General features: G+C 37.3%; 1 protein-coding gene and 1 pseudogene across 1 annotated transcript; one reads left to right on the top strand and one right to left on the bottom strand.

Moving 5' to 3' along the window:
- The first annotated feature begins 746 nt into the window (after positions 1 to 746).
- Or1l8 (olfactory receptor family 1 subfamily L member 8) lies at positions 747 to 1,679 on the top strand. Its single transcript, NM_001000825.1, is given in 1 exon segment — positions 747 to 1,679. A coding segment is annotated over 1 exon segment (933 nt).
- Positions 1,680 to 12,924: 11,245 nt separating this feature from the next.
- On the bottom strand, positions 12,925 to 13,451 carry LOC147995433 (transcription factor BTF3 pseudogene; annotated as a pseudogene).
- Between the last annotated feature and the right edge of the window lie 1,137 nt (positions 13,452 to 14,588).

Raw genomic sequence — 14,588 nt, 5'->3', positions numbered from 1 at the left:
TGAAGCCACAAGACATGAAAAGGACTTCTACAATCAAGAGCCCTTGCTTCTGGAGTCAGGGCATCTCTGTCTTTTGAGATGAGAGCTGAAAAAGTAGGATCACACTGGGACCCAGAGGTTAGTGGAAAAGTAGGGTTTTGAGGCAAGAGAAGGGAGATACGTTACCCCTTTGAGCAGCTTGTTAGTTCTGCCTTCATTCCCTATTCCTCTTCTAGTTAACCAGCCTCAGTCAGGGGAAGAGGGTGAAGCTGAATGCTGGTGGAGACACTGGCTTGGGGATAGTTTGCAGCAGTGGAGAATGTCAACTTCTGGAGAAAGTTAGAAGAAAAGACTTTTGGCATGGAGGTGAGCTAGAAGAATCTTCCAGCGACAACTAGAAGCAAAGATTTTATATATGGAGGTGAGCTGGAAGAAGTTGCCTACCCGTACCTGACCACTTCACAGAGACTGGCACTTCTTTCTTTTCTCTTATAATTTCCAGCATTTCTCGAATTAGAAACCCCCAGATCCAACTGGAACCCGAATCTGACTTTTGGCTTTAGGACTATCTACTTTGACCTTCCAGTCATCGACAACACAGGTTTGGGAGAGAGCCAAATCCTCAGCATTACAAAAAGAACTATTGTATTTTCATCATCATACCCAAGAAATATGGATTATATTTTGGTTGGATTCTCATGATTTGAACCACTGAACTAGAATGTGTTAAGTAACAAAGCTTCTTTTATATAACTGCATCTAAATCAATGGAAAGAGATAACAAAACCAATATTGTCTCTGAGTTCATCCTTCTGGGACTCTCCACTAGGCCTGAGGACCAAAAGCCACTCTTTATCCTCTTCCTCACCATTTACCTGATTACTCTAGCAGGGAACCTGCTCATCATTCTGGTCATCCACTCTGACCCTCATCTCCAGACTCCAATGTATTTTTTCTTGAGTTTTCTGTCGTTAACTGACATTTGCTTCACTACAACTATTGTCCCCAAGATGCTAGTGAATTTTCTGTCAGAAAAAAAGACCATCTCCTATGCAGGGTGTCTGACACAAATGTATTTTCTCTATGCCTTGGGCAACAGTGATAGCTGTCTTCTGGCAGTAATGGCCTTTGACCGGTATGTGGCCATCTGCAACCCCTTCCACTATGTCACTATCATGAACCATCATCGATGTGTCCTACTAGTGACCTTCTCTTGCTCCTTTCCTCACCTCCATTCACTTCTGCACACACTTTTACTTAATCTTCTGACCTTTTGTGACTCCAATGTTATTCACCACTTTCTCTGTGACCTCAGTCCTCTGATAAAATTATCTTGCTCTTCTACATTTGTCAATGAGATTGTGATAGTGACAGAAGGAGCTCTTGTTTTGGTCACCCCCTTCCTATGCATTGCCTTTTCCTACATCAGAATCCTTATTACAGTTCTCAAGATACCTTCTGCTGCTGGGAAGTGCAAAGCCTTTTCCACTTGCGGTTCTCACCTCACTGTGGTAATTCTCTTTTATGGAAGTATCTTCTATGTGTATTTACAGCCTGTGTCAACTTACACTGTCAAGGACCATATAGCAACAATTATCTACACAGTTTTGTCATCTATGCTAAACCCTTTCATCTACAGCTTGAGAAACAAAGACCTGAAGCAGGGTCTGAGGAAGCTCATAAGCAGAAGGAGAATCTAAGTAGCATCTCTTGACAAACTCAAAAGTGTGCCTTACTTATGCCTGTCTTGTTTCTGCTGTTCTCGGTAAACAAAGTCAGAGTTTAGCATTTTTAATGTATGTATGACAAGGCTATGGGGGACATTTATAACCAATGAGGTAATCTGATGGCTATCAGCTATTCCTGTACCTATGTAAGTAAGATGTTCTTATTCTCTATTTCTCTCCCTTCTCATTATCTGTATTCTCATATTTCAAAAATTGTTTTAATTTAATCCTTTTACTCTCAAATATTTTGAGTCAATTTCTCAGTGTTTATTAAACCGATCCTCCAAAATTTCACACAATTGAAAGTAACACTTAAAATTGCAAAATTTGTAGCAGTTGAATGCCTTTGAAAACTGAGCATAAGGACAAGGATAGAATGGGTTAGGATGAAGAAAATGATGATTATATTTTAATTATTATTTTTTGTATTGGAAAATTTCCATGTTTTTTCTCACTAAAATGTTTCTTGCCTAAATTTGATTATTGTCTGTAATCTCCTTTTTTTAATCTTATCTAAGTTATATTATTAATTTTAGTTCCTTTTAATTATTTTTCTTATACTTTACCATTTAGTTAAAATGCTAGTAGAAGAAGAAGCGGGGCTAGTATCTTGGAAATGATCCATTCCACTTGGAGGATATAGGGAAAATATGTAAAATATTTTATTTTTGAAATTTCTACTCATATGATTAAAATGTATCATTATCCTCAGAAAAGAATACTGAAAAATACTTCCATAACTATGTACTGAATACTAGGATGTTTGGCTATATTCTGTGAACCTCAGTTTCAACAGATAAAATTAAAATTAAAAATTTTATCAATCAAGAAATAAGGATGAGGTTAATTCCATAGAATGCTATCTTATACAGCAAATTTAAAGAATTGAATGTATTTTTATTGCTACCTTGAAAAACTATTGAAGAACATCAAGATGTGGAGCAAAACAGGATATGGTGGTGTACACCTTTAATACTGGACCTTTGTGAGTTTGAGGCCAGCCTAGGGTACACAGTAAGTTGAAAGCCAGCCAAAGCTCTTTAGTGAGATTCTGCCTCGAGAAAGAGAAAGAAAAAGATGTGAAACAAAATAAATATGCATGTGAGTAGTGTTTGTGTAAGCATGTGAGCCACAAAATAGGGCACTTATGCTTTTCTGTAGCCATTCATAATGTTTAAATGTGTTCAAATAAATCTGTCGTTCATGGAATTTGAAATTATCAATACATAAGATGGTCAATGCAATGGTGAGCAACTAATAATTAACAGTTGGAAATAAGCATTCCAAGTGCTTGTGTATTGGAAAACACTAGCTTCAGGCAGATAACTTGATAACTCAACAAGATAGAATTATAAGTGTCAAAACTTGTCTTTGGAGTATTTCTTTTTCTTTTATTTTTATTAAATAATTTAATCCATTCCTTTAGAAGTTCATATACATATGCAATGTGTTTAAGTCAAATCCATTCCTACAGCCCCAGTCCAAGTCTTCCCAGACACCACCAATTCCCAACTTCATTTCCTGTTTTATACTCCTGAGTCCACTCAGTGATGCCTATAAACGTGTAGAGTCTTTCTCTGAAGCATGAACAACCTATCAGAAACCACATCCCTAAAGAAATGAGATTCTCCATACTGCAGCCCTCGAGTGCTAAAAGCTTCATAACTAGAGATGGCACTTTGTGAACCCCTCTCCTGTCTATATTGGAACTTGGACTGGTTTGATCTTACAGACAATAGTTCCTGTAGGTTCATGAGTTCAGTGGCATTTCATGCCTGGAAGACACTGTTTTATATGAGTCTTCTCTTATAATATTTCCATCATCTTCTCTGATAATTCTTTAGCCTTGTGGAGAAGGAGTGTAACACAAATCTTTTATTTAGGGCTGAGCAACCACAGGCTTTGCCCCCTGACCAGTTGAGAGCCTCTGTATGAATTAATTTCTGTTCACTGTAAGATAAATCTTCTCTGATGAGGGCTGAGAGCTTCATCAATCTCATTTATAAAGATACGTATTTAGGAGGTAAGGGTTTTTTGTTGTTGTTAAATCATTATCGTGTATGTGTGTGTGTGTGTGTGTGTGTGTGTGTGTGTGTGTGTGTGTAACACAGTCCATGTGTGGAGGTCAGAGGATGACTTAAGGCTTTAGAGTTTGGTGTATACCCTAGATACAAGTCCTTTGTCAAATATGAGGTCAGAAATATTTTGACTTTGGTGGAAAATGTCAGTTCCTTCCTCCCATCATGATATAGATTGCAGATATTCAACTCAAGTGTTAAGCTACGTGGCAAGAGTTTTCTGATAAATCACCTCAGTAATTAAGTTTTGGGTATTTAAAATATACCTGTATTATCCCACTACATAAAACAAGAAGGATGAATCATGCTACTACATGTTCATTTGTAATGGTCCATTCTCTCTGTCCCAAACATAGATATGTTTACATTGCATAGTCCTTGGAAGGCAGGTCCTGACCCTGTTTTACTCTACACCTGAGTTGAAAGCCTAGTTGCTGTTCTTGACTGTGCTCTTTTCCATAAGTGTCAACATTTAATCAAGGGTCATTAATATACCAGGCAAAGAATTCTTAGAATTGACTGCAAAAGCAAACTGTATGACCTAGAAAATGAAACCCAGATAAATTGAACTTCTTCAAAAGGGTTTTAAGTGTTTTCTGTGGAAGATCCTGCTAAAAGGAGAAAAAAAGGGAAACTATACAGTGGGAGAAAGTATTTCCAGATCATGTTTGACAAAGGGTTTGCTTGTAAAGGTCACACAGACTCCTTAGCAATGAACATTGAACTGATTCAGTGAGAACATAAGCAAAAGGCAGAAGAAGACATTTCACCAAAGGTATGTGGATGCAGATGAGACCCCCAGAAGATAAGCATTATTAGCTATATGGGGAGTACAAATTAAAACAATGAATTTGACTGCATACCCATAAGAATAGCCACAATTTAAAAAGGTGACAATACCAAATGCTAATTAGTATTTAGAGACCCAGGCTATTTCTCTTTTGTCTGGAGGAATGACAAAGTAAGATGCCACCCTGAAAATCACAAAAGCCAAGTATGCAACTACTTTACAGTTTAGAAATTGCATTTATCACAGAAGAATTTAAATTATACATTTTTTAAAAATATGCACTTTTTCTGCACGTATGCTTGGACCAAGCCTAGGGCCTTCTGTCTGTTACACAAGTGTTCTACCACTGAGTTAAGTTCCTAACTCAAAATACACAAATTTTCATTCATATTATATTTATATATATGAATAGGATTCATAGATACTCTCTGACAGCTTAAAAAGAAGTTTGAGAATCCAACAATCCAGTATATTTACATTTAAATGTCCAGGAAAAATATATTAGCTTCTTCTTTTGCTGATAGTATTAGTTGGATGTTTGAGTAGTGTTTTAATAAAAGTGTGTCCTCAAATATTTGAAAACATCATTCTCTAAACAGTTTCCTCCAAAGAAAAAGTTTTCAGAAACATCAATTTCTTTGGTAAGAAATTAAGATACCACCTACACATACATGAAAGGCAAAATAAATGAAAAAATACAGAACTTAATTCATAACTAATGTGTCTAGTGTATTTTTATCAAAAAGGGGTCTTTGAAATGAATGAACAAGTAAACATCTAGAAAGACCACTGTGGCAGAAGTGAACTGTGCCACCAGTAAGAAGATCTGATAAGATTGAGCCCAAACCCTGTGAAACTCAAAATTTAGTAATGTAGGCATGGGGGCAGTTCCCTGCCAAACTACATGTCCAGAAACCTGTAACCATGACACCCCACTGAGAGGACCATAGCAACCAGTCTCAGAGCATAAAAACATGGAGTTCTCCATACTAATGAGGTATGTAAATAGGCCCCGAGTGTTCAGTAACCTAAAGACCAGGAGAATGCCTTCTCTCTTCAAGCCCTTCATGCTCTCAGCACTCACTTGGAACCAAAACAGATTCCATCTCTTCTGGACTCTGCCTTCTGCTTCCTGTCTAGTGTGTGGGCACCTTGACAGAATGAGGACCCTAGTTCCTGACTCTCAACAGGACCTAAGTATACAGGAGACTGGGAACCACATCATCACAGACTTTGCTATTTTCCACCTGGAGAAACACAGACTGAGGACCCCCTCCCATTATGGATTGTGTTCTGGTTTCCCTGAGCAACATTTGGGCAGTCCTGACACCCCCATCATTGAGGCAGACATGCATCCTGGCAGATCACCTTTTAGAGTTTACTAGACGACATCCTCAGATATTCACATTTTCTTCTTTAATAATTTCACACATGTATACAGTGAAATATGATAATACACACTTCCCAATTTTCCATTCCAGATCTCATCATATTCCCCTACTAAAGTTTAAAAGTTTATGTATGTAAATATTTTCCCTGCATATATGATTGTGTCCCACAAGCATGCCTGGTCACCAACAGGCCAGGAGAAAACATTGAATATCACGGAACTGGAGATACAGTGGTTTGTAAGTACCTAGTAGGTGCTGAGAATTGAATCTGGGTCTTCTGGAAGAACAGAAATTACTCTTAACTACCAAGCGCTTAGTATTTTTAAAGCTTTAAATATATATATATATATATATATATATGTGTGTGTGTGTGTGTGTGTGTGTGTGTGTGTGTGTGTATGTGTGTACATTCTCTGACAAATGAATGTTTGCAAACTAACAAAATATTCAATTATAAAAAAGTGGTTTAAGACAGAGTGAGGTGTTAATGTAAATAACCTAGCCAAATCTTTAGAGAATGACAGTAAGTGGAAAAAGTCAACCTTCTAAAGTGTACACACTATATGATTTAAATCAGGATCATAAACCATCTAAACAGTCCCATAACAGCCAAGGAAAAAGAAGCAGTCATTAGAAGTTTCCAAACCAAAAAAAAGCCCATGGATAGATTGTTTCAGTACAGAATTCTATCAGACCTTCAAAGAAGACCTAATGCCAATACTTCTCAACTATTTCATAAAATAGAAACAGAAGGAACACTACTCAATTCTTTCTATGAAGCCAGTCACACTGACACCTAAACCACACAGAGAACCAACAAAGAAAGAGAACTTCAGACCAATTTCCCTTATGAATATTGATGCAAAAATACTCCATAAAATTCTTGTAATTTATATTCAAGAACTCATCAAAATGATAATTCACCATGATCAAGAAGGCTTCATCCCAGGGATTCAAGGTTGGTTCATTAAACGAAAATCCATTAATGTTATCTACTATATAAACAAACTTAAAGAATCCACATGATCATCTCATTAGAAGCTGAAAGAAATTCCTTGACAAAGTACAACACCCATTCATGTTAAAAGTTTTGGGGAAATCAGGAATTCAAGGTTTATACCTTAATATAATAAAAGCAAAATACAGCAAATCAATAGCCAAAATCAAACTATTTGCTAGAAACTCAAAGCAATCCCATTAAAATCAGGGACCAGACAAGGTTACCTACTCCTTCCTTACCTATTCAATATAGTACTTGAAGTTCTAGCAAGAGCAATTAGACAACACAGGAAATAGAAGGGACACAAATTAGGAAGAAGGAATTCAAGATATCACTATTTGCAGATGATATACTAGTATACTTAAGCAACCTGAAAAATTCTACCAGAGACCTCCCACAGCTGATAAACAACTTCAGCAAAGTGGCTGAAAATTAACTCAAAAAAATAAATAGCCTTCCTCTATTCAGAGATAAATGTGCAGAGAAAGAAATTAAGGAAACAACACCCATCACAATAGTCACAAATATTATAAAATATCTTAGGGCAACTCTAACCAAGCAAGAAAAAAGATCTGTATGATAAGAACTTCAAGTCTATGAAGAAAGAAATTGAAGATCTCAGAAGATGGAGAGTTTTCTCATGCTTATGGACTGGCAGGATTAAAATAGTAAAAATGGGATCTTACCAAAAGCAATCTACAGGTTTAATGCAAACCCCTTCAAAATTTCAACTCAATTCTTCATTGAGTTAGAAAGAGCAATTTGCAAATTCATCTGGAATAACAAAAAATCCAGGATAGCAAAAACTAACCTCAACAGTGAAAGAACTTCTGGAGGAATCATCATCTCTGACTTCAAGCTGTATTACAGAGCAATCATGATAATAACTGCATGGTATCAGTACAGAAACAGGCAGGTAGATCAATGGAATAGAATTGAAGACACAGAAATGAACCCACATACCTGTGGTCACTTGATCTTTGACAAAGGAGCTAAAACCATCCAATGGGAAAAAGATAGCATTTTCAACAAATGGTGCTGGTTCAACTGGAGGTCAGCATGTAGGAGAATGCAAATCAATCCATTCTTATCACCCTGTATAAAGCTCAAGTTCATGTGGATCAAGGACCTCCACATAAAACGAGATATATTTGAACTAGTAGAATAAAAAATGGGGAAGAGTCTCGAATACTTGGGCGCTGTGGAAATTTTCCTGAACAGAACACCAATGACTTATGTTCTAAGATCAAGAAGTGACAAATGGCACTTCATAAAATTGCAAAGCTTCTATAAGGCAAAGGACACTGTCATTAGGACAAAACAGCAACTAGCAGATTAGGAAAAGATCTTTACCAATCCTCCATCCAATAGAGGGCTAACATCCAAAATATACAAAGAACTCAAGAAATTAGACTTCAGAGAGTTCAATAATTCTATTAAAAATGGGGTCAGAGCCAAACAAAGAATTCTCAGCTGAGGAATATCAAATGGCTTAGAAATACCTAAAGAAATGCTCAACATATTTTGTTATTAGAGCAATGCAAATCAAAACAACCAATCAAAATAGCTAAGATCAAAAATTCAGGTGACAGAAGATGCTGGTGAGGGTGTGGAGAAAGAGGAATACTCCTCCTTTGTTGGTGGGATTGCAAAATGGTACAACAACTCTGGAAATCAGTCTGGAGGTTCCTCAGAAAATTGGACATTGCACTACCTGAGGACCTAACTATACCTCTTCTGGGCATATACCCAAAAGATGCTCCAACATAAAGCAAGGATATATGCTTGATTATGTTCATAACAGCATTTTTTTAAAAAAAAATAATAGTCAGTATTTGGAAAGAACCCAAATGTCCTTCAACACAGGAGTGGTACATAAAATGTGGTACATCTACATAATGGTGTACTACTCAGGTTATAAAAACAATGACTTCATGTAATTCATAGGCAAACAGAATTAACAAGAAAATATCATCCTGAGTGAGATAACCCAATCACAAAAAAAAAAAACCCAAAACACATGGTATATACTTACTGGTAATTGGATATTAGCCCAGAAGCTTGAATTCCCCAAGGTACAATCCACAGACCACATGAAGCTCAAGAAGAAGGATGACCAAAGTGTGGATGCTTTAGTCCTTCTTAAAAGAGGGAACAAAAACATTCCTAAGAAGAGTTATAGAGACAAAGTTTGGAGCAGAAACTGAAGGAATTGCCATTAAAAGATTACAACTCTGTACTCCCTGCCCCAGGGATCCAGCCCATATACATATATCCACGAAACCCTGACAATATTGCTGATGTCAAGAAGTGCATGCTGATAGGATCCTGATATAGCTGTCTTCTTAGAGGTTCTGTCAGATCATGACAAATACAGAGGCAAATGCTAGTGGCAAACCATTGAACTAAGAATGTAGTTCCTATTGGAGGAGTTAGAGAAAGGATTGAAGGAGCTGAAAGGGTTTGCAACCCCATAAGAACAATACCAACTAACTAGAACTCCCAGGGACTAGCCCACCACCCAAAGAGTAAACATGGACAAACCCATGTCACCAGCTGTATATGTAGCAGAGGATGTTTTTGTTGGGCACCCATGGGTAGAGAGTCCTTTGGTCCTGCCAAGGCTGTACCCTCTCCCAGTGTTAGGGGAATGCCAGGGCAGGGAGGTAGGAAATGTTGAGTGGTTGGGTGGGGGAACAACCTCAGAGAAGGGAGGGATAGGATAAGGGGTTTATGGATAGGAAACTGGGAAAGGGGATAGCATTTGAAATGTAAATAAAATGTCCAATAAGGAAAGAAATGAAAATTTTTTCTTATAGCAGGTACATTCATTAGTCTAGAATAGAATATCTAGAGAAAGATCTTAATTTCAAAGGACATTGGTCTTTTTAATAATCTCATATGCCAGTACCTTATTCCCTGTGTGAGCCTGAGAGAGCTTTTTTAAAAAACATGACCTTTCTAAAGGTGATTCCAGATATCATTTGTCATCCATTCAGCCAGTAGGGAAAAGCCAGTATCACCAAAGGGAAATACAAAGATACCCGATAAGACCATGAGTCTCATTGAAAGCATACATTAGCCAGTAATAGTGACTATTGCAGTAGTCCTATCTGGGTCTTTTATCTAACATGTCTGCACATGTCCATGTCAAAAAGAGCATAGGAAAAAGTGGCAGGTACAGGGTTATCTCCTTAGACAGAAACTAGAAGGATCCTGTTCCTGATGTTCCATGCTTAGATGGCTGAACAAAGTACTCAAATTAGGTAGAGGGTAGGAGGGACTTGAGAGGAGGGGGACAGAAAAAGGGGAAGGATCAGGTATGGGAGGAGATGGGATGATAGACAGAGGTTAGGAAGTTGAACAGAGGTATGTAGCAATGAGTGGTGGGGAACGGAGATAGTCACCAGAAAATTCCAGATACCAGGAAAGCAAGAGGCTCCTAGGACCCAGTGGGTGAAATACCCAACCATGAGGGGGAAGAACCTGTAGAGACCATATCCAGAAACTAGGCGAGGCTCCCAGTTGAGGGATATGGCCACCCACTCATCTTCAAATTTTAAACCCAGAATTGTTCCTGTCTAAAGTAAATACAGGGAAAAGTATGGAGCAGAAACTGAAGGAAAGTCATCCAGAGACTGCCCCATGGGGAGACTTATCCCATATACAGACACCAAACCCAGTCACTATTGCTGATGCCAAGAATTGCTTGCTGACAGGAGCCTGATATAGCTGTTTCCTGAGAGGCTCTGCCAGAGTCTGACAAATACAGATACAGATTCTTGCAACTAACCATTGAACTGAGCATGGGGATCATAATGGAGAAGTTAGGGAAAGGTCTGAAAGATATAAAGGGGTTTGCAACCCCATAAGAAGAACAATAATATCAATCAACCAGAACCTCCAGAACTCCCAGGGACTAGATCACCAACTAAGGAGTACACATGGAGGGACCCAAGCATATGTAGCAGAGGATGGCCTTGTCTGGCATTGATGGGAGGAGAGACCTTTGAGCCTGTAAAGCTCAATGCCCCAGTGTGGTGGATGCCAGGCTAATGAGGTGGCAGTGGGTGGGTGGGTGGGGGAGCACCCTCATAGAAGAAGGGGATGGGATATGGGGTTATGGAGTGGAAAACAGGAAAGGGGATATCATTTGAAATGTAAATAAATAAAATACCAAAAAGTAAAAATAAAATAAATTTTTAAAAATGAGACTTTGTTTAATTAAGTAAAAACCTCTAATCCATCCAGATGAGCTAGCAAGAAGCACCTTTTGATTTTAAGTATACATTGAAAAATGTAGGGGTTGGGGATTTAGCTCAGTGGTAGAGTGCTTGCCTAGCAAGCACAAGGCCCTGGGTTCGGTCCCCAGCTCCGAAAAAAAAAAAAAGAAAAAGAAAAAGAAAAATGTAAATACAGTAATCAAACCTAAGAAGACTGGAGAGAATAGAAAACCAAATCTAGTGGAAAAGAAGTAGCAAAAAACTGGAACAAGCCATCACAAGAGGGTCAATTACACCAAGAGCTGATGCATTGCAAAGTTCAGTAAAATCCACATTTTTTTGGAGGCAATATTTTGTTATGCAAGAGAGACTGCCTTTAATCTCATGATTCTGTCGCTTCCACAGGCTGGGATTTTAAGCATGAACCACCACAACTCAATGCAAAAAAATCAATAAAACAATGTCTCTAGTAGGAGAGATAAACATAGAGAGGACAGATGAAGAAGAAGAGCAAGATGGAGAGGTCCTAAAGGAAGGGGAGAGAAAAACTGAAATTAGAAGTGGTTAAGGGTCATTCAGTACAGAACCATGAATAATGAAACATATAAGAAAGGAATATTATAAAAGCTGCATGCCCACAGATCATTGTAAGTTACAGTCTGCTTAAACCCACACAAGAAGAAACTAAAAAAATCATTCAATATATATCTATATATTCAATATAGATATATTCAATATATATCATTTAATATATCTATTAATTAAATAAATTAAAATTAATGACTTTCTGAAACAGGACGCACCAGGCCTCAACAATTTTACTGATACATACCAGTTGCTTATAATCTCTTCTAATATATAGGCGCTGAGGGAGTATATAGTTACCATCACCACAATACAAATTACTTGAAAAAGATGGTATAAGAAAGGAAAACTCCAAACCAATATCTCTCATTAAATTTTGTGCAAAATCTTCCATAAAATAATGAAAAATTTAAGTACAAGACTGAAGCAGATTGATGCATCATGACGAAGTAGTATTTAATTTCAGCAATGTAAAGGTACTTTCAATTAGAAGAACAATGATTGTAAACTGTCACATCAACAAGGGAAAGAAGAAAAAGTCACACGGTGTTAGCATTAATAAAAGCATTAGATAAAATTCAACTCTTATTCATATGTTATCAATAAAAACTCAACAAACGGAACAGAGTAAGTAAATGTCTTCATTGGATAAACAATTGTTCTGACAAACTTAAGAAAGGGTCATATTTAGTGACCAGAGACTAACTGCAATACCATTAATACTAGAAACAGGCATAAAGGGTTTTTAAACACTATTATTCAATGCCATTTGGGAATTTTTAGCTAATGGAATATGACAAGAGAAAGAAATAAAACACGTACCGATTGGGAAGAAAAACACAAACGTAATAGTACAGGTACGTAATAGTGCAGAAAACTTAAGAAACTGCTAAAGAAACCCTCATAGAACTAGTAAGAAATTACTCCACGATATATAAAAGGCAATATACTGAAGTTCAGTTTTCCTTTTACTAATTCTTTTAACTAGGCAAATAATTTTATTAACCTTTCCCAAACTTTATTCCCAGGTGTCATCAGCTTAATTTGTTGCCAAGAATGAATTAGGTAAGAGCGATAGTATCCAGGGGAACTGAAAATATCAGAGATCTAGATTTTATCAGATCCATAAGCAAAAGATATTTAAAAAGCAGTCATGATGTAAAACAGCAGATCCTGTAACTTCTGCAAGTGTCACCTTTTTCAGAAGTTACCTCCATGAAGTCTGCCTCATTCTTAGAAGCTTCATCAAAATTCTCCACCAGATCTGGAACTTCATCATCCTCACCTTCAGGAGCAAGTGTGCTTTCCCATCCACAGATTGTTTGGGCAGAGCATCATCGAATCTCCTTAAACTAGACAGACTGTACCAAGCTGGCTTAGGATACTGGAAAGCATTTCTGTCAGCTACTTTGTCTTAGCATGGCTTGTAATGGTGAAGGTGTTTGTTGCCAGAAACTTCTGTACTTGAGGGTTATTAAAATGGTTCACTTTTCATTGGTTTGCAAACATCTTCACCTCTTCAAGTTGTTTACCCCTAACCTCTATAAGGAGAGCTGCAGTTTTTATCCTCTGCTATAGGTGTTCCACGAAGTACATTCATCTTTCTATGAGAGGTTCCTTTCCCAACAATTCACACTTGTGCCTGTAGTTTTTCCTGGCTCATGATGGTTTCTTACATCTTTTCAGAGTAGAAGTAGGGCTGTGCAGGGGAGTAGGGTTCAAGCTCAGAGGGTCTTGGGCAGACTAGCTGAAATAAGGCACACACGTGTAGGGACACAAGATGGCAGCTAGAAGCCCTTTTTACTATTTTTTTTAAGATTGCCTTGTGTATCTCAGACTAGCTTTGGACTCACAATGTAGCTCATGCTAATTCTCCTTCCTCAGATTCCTGAGTGCTAGGATTACAAGTAGGTACTACCCTTCCCAGTTCATTATTCTTTCTTATATACCAGGAGTGAACAAATGTTATTCAAAATTAAAAACACATTGAATTTATACCAACCCAAAATGATACATGTGCACATGTAACAAAATATACAAGAGCTCTTTATGAAAGTTCCACAACTGATAAAAAAAAGAGAGGTGTGGTTAGGCTTTGTGACTTTTATGATCTTAATTTCCAGCAGACTGATTTTGGTATCATTATAGTTCTCAAAACTTCGAACACACTTGATTTTCTTCTCATATTAAGAAAAGTTTAATATAAAACCCCATACATGAATCATGCATTTCTAAATACAAAATTTGCACATTGTAGGCACTTAGGAAATGTTATTTTGTTTGAGAACATCCATTAAAATTATGAAAGATGAATAATTGTACAGAAAGGACATACCATAACATATGTATTACTTTGAAATGTTTCTCTTAAATCTTAGCAGGGTAGTATGTGTGACTTTTTGAAATGTTTCTTGTTATTGTCAGCACAATGTAACAAAATAGAAGTCACAAGCATTGGACTCAAATCTACTTACATTTTGATAAACATATTATATTCAAGGATATACTTTCACACCTCTTTCACAAAAGATCTAATGTTTTGAAGAATGAGTGACAGTGTAGATGGCCAGCAAATGTTGATATTCTTGCCCCTTTTTCTCATTGCATGGTTGCCTCAATGGCTCCAAGATTGACAACAAGCAATTCAGTTAATCTTGGTTGATATGCTGAGGACCAGGGATGATATCCTATTGCCAGCAATGGTAGTCAGACTGAGGTGAAGAAGAATGGAGGTAAAAGATCTCATCTTTCTGTAAGGCAAAGGACACTGTCAATAGGACAAAATGGCACCCAACAGATTGAGAAAAGATCTTTA

This window comes from Rattus norvegicus, chromosome 3 (genome assembly GCF_021556685.1).
Source record: "Rattus norvegicus strain SHRSP/BbbUtx chromosome 3, alternate assembly SHRSP_T2T, whole genome shotgun sequence".
Lineage (NCBI taxonomy): Eukaryota > Metazoa > Chordata > Mammalia > Rodentia > Muridae > Rattus > Rattus norvegicus.
Note: the sequence above shows the minus strand (reverse complement) of the source record. Positions and strands in the feature narration are given on the sequence as shown.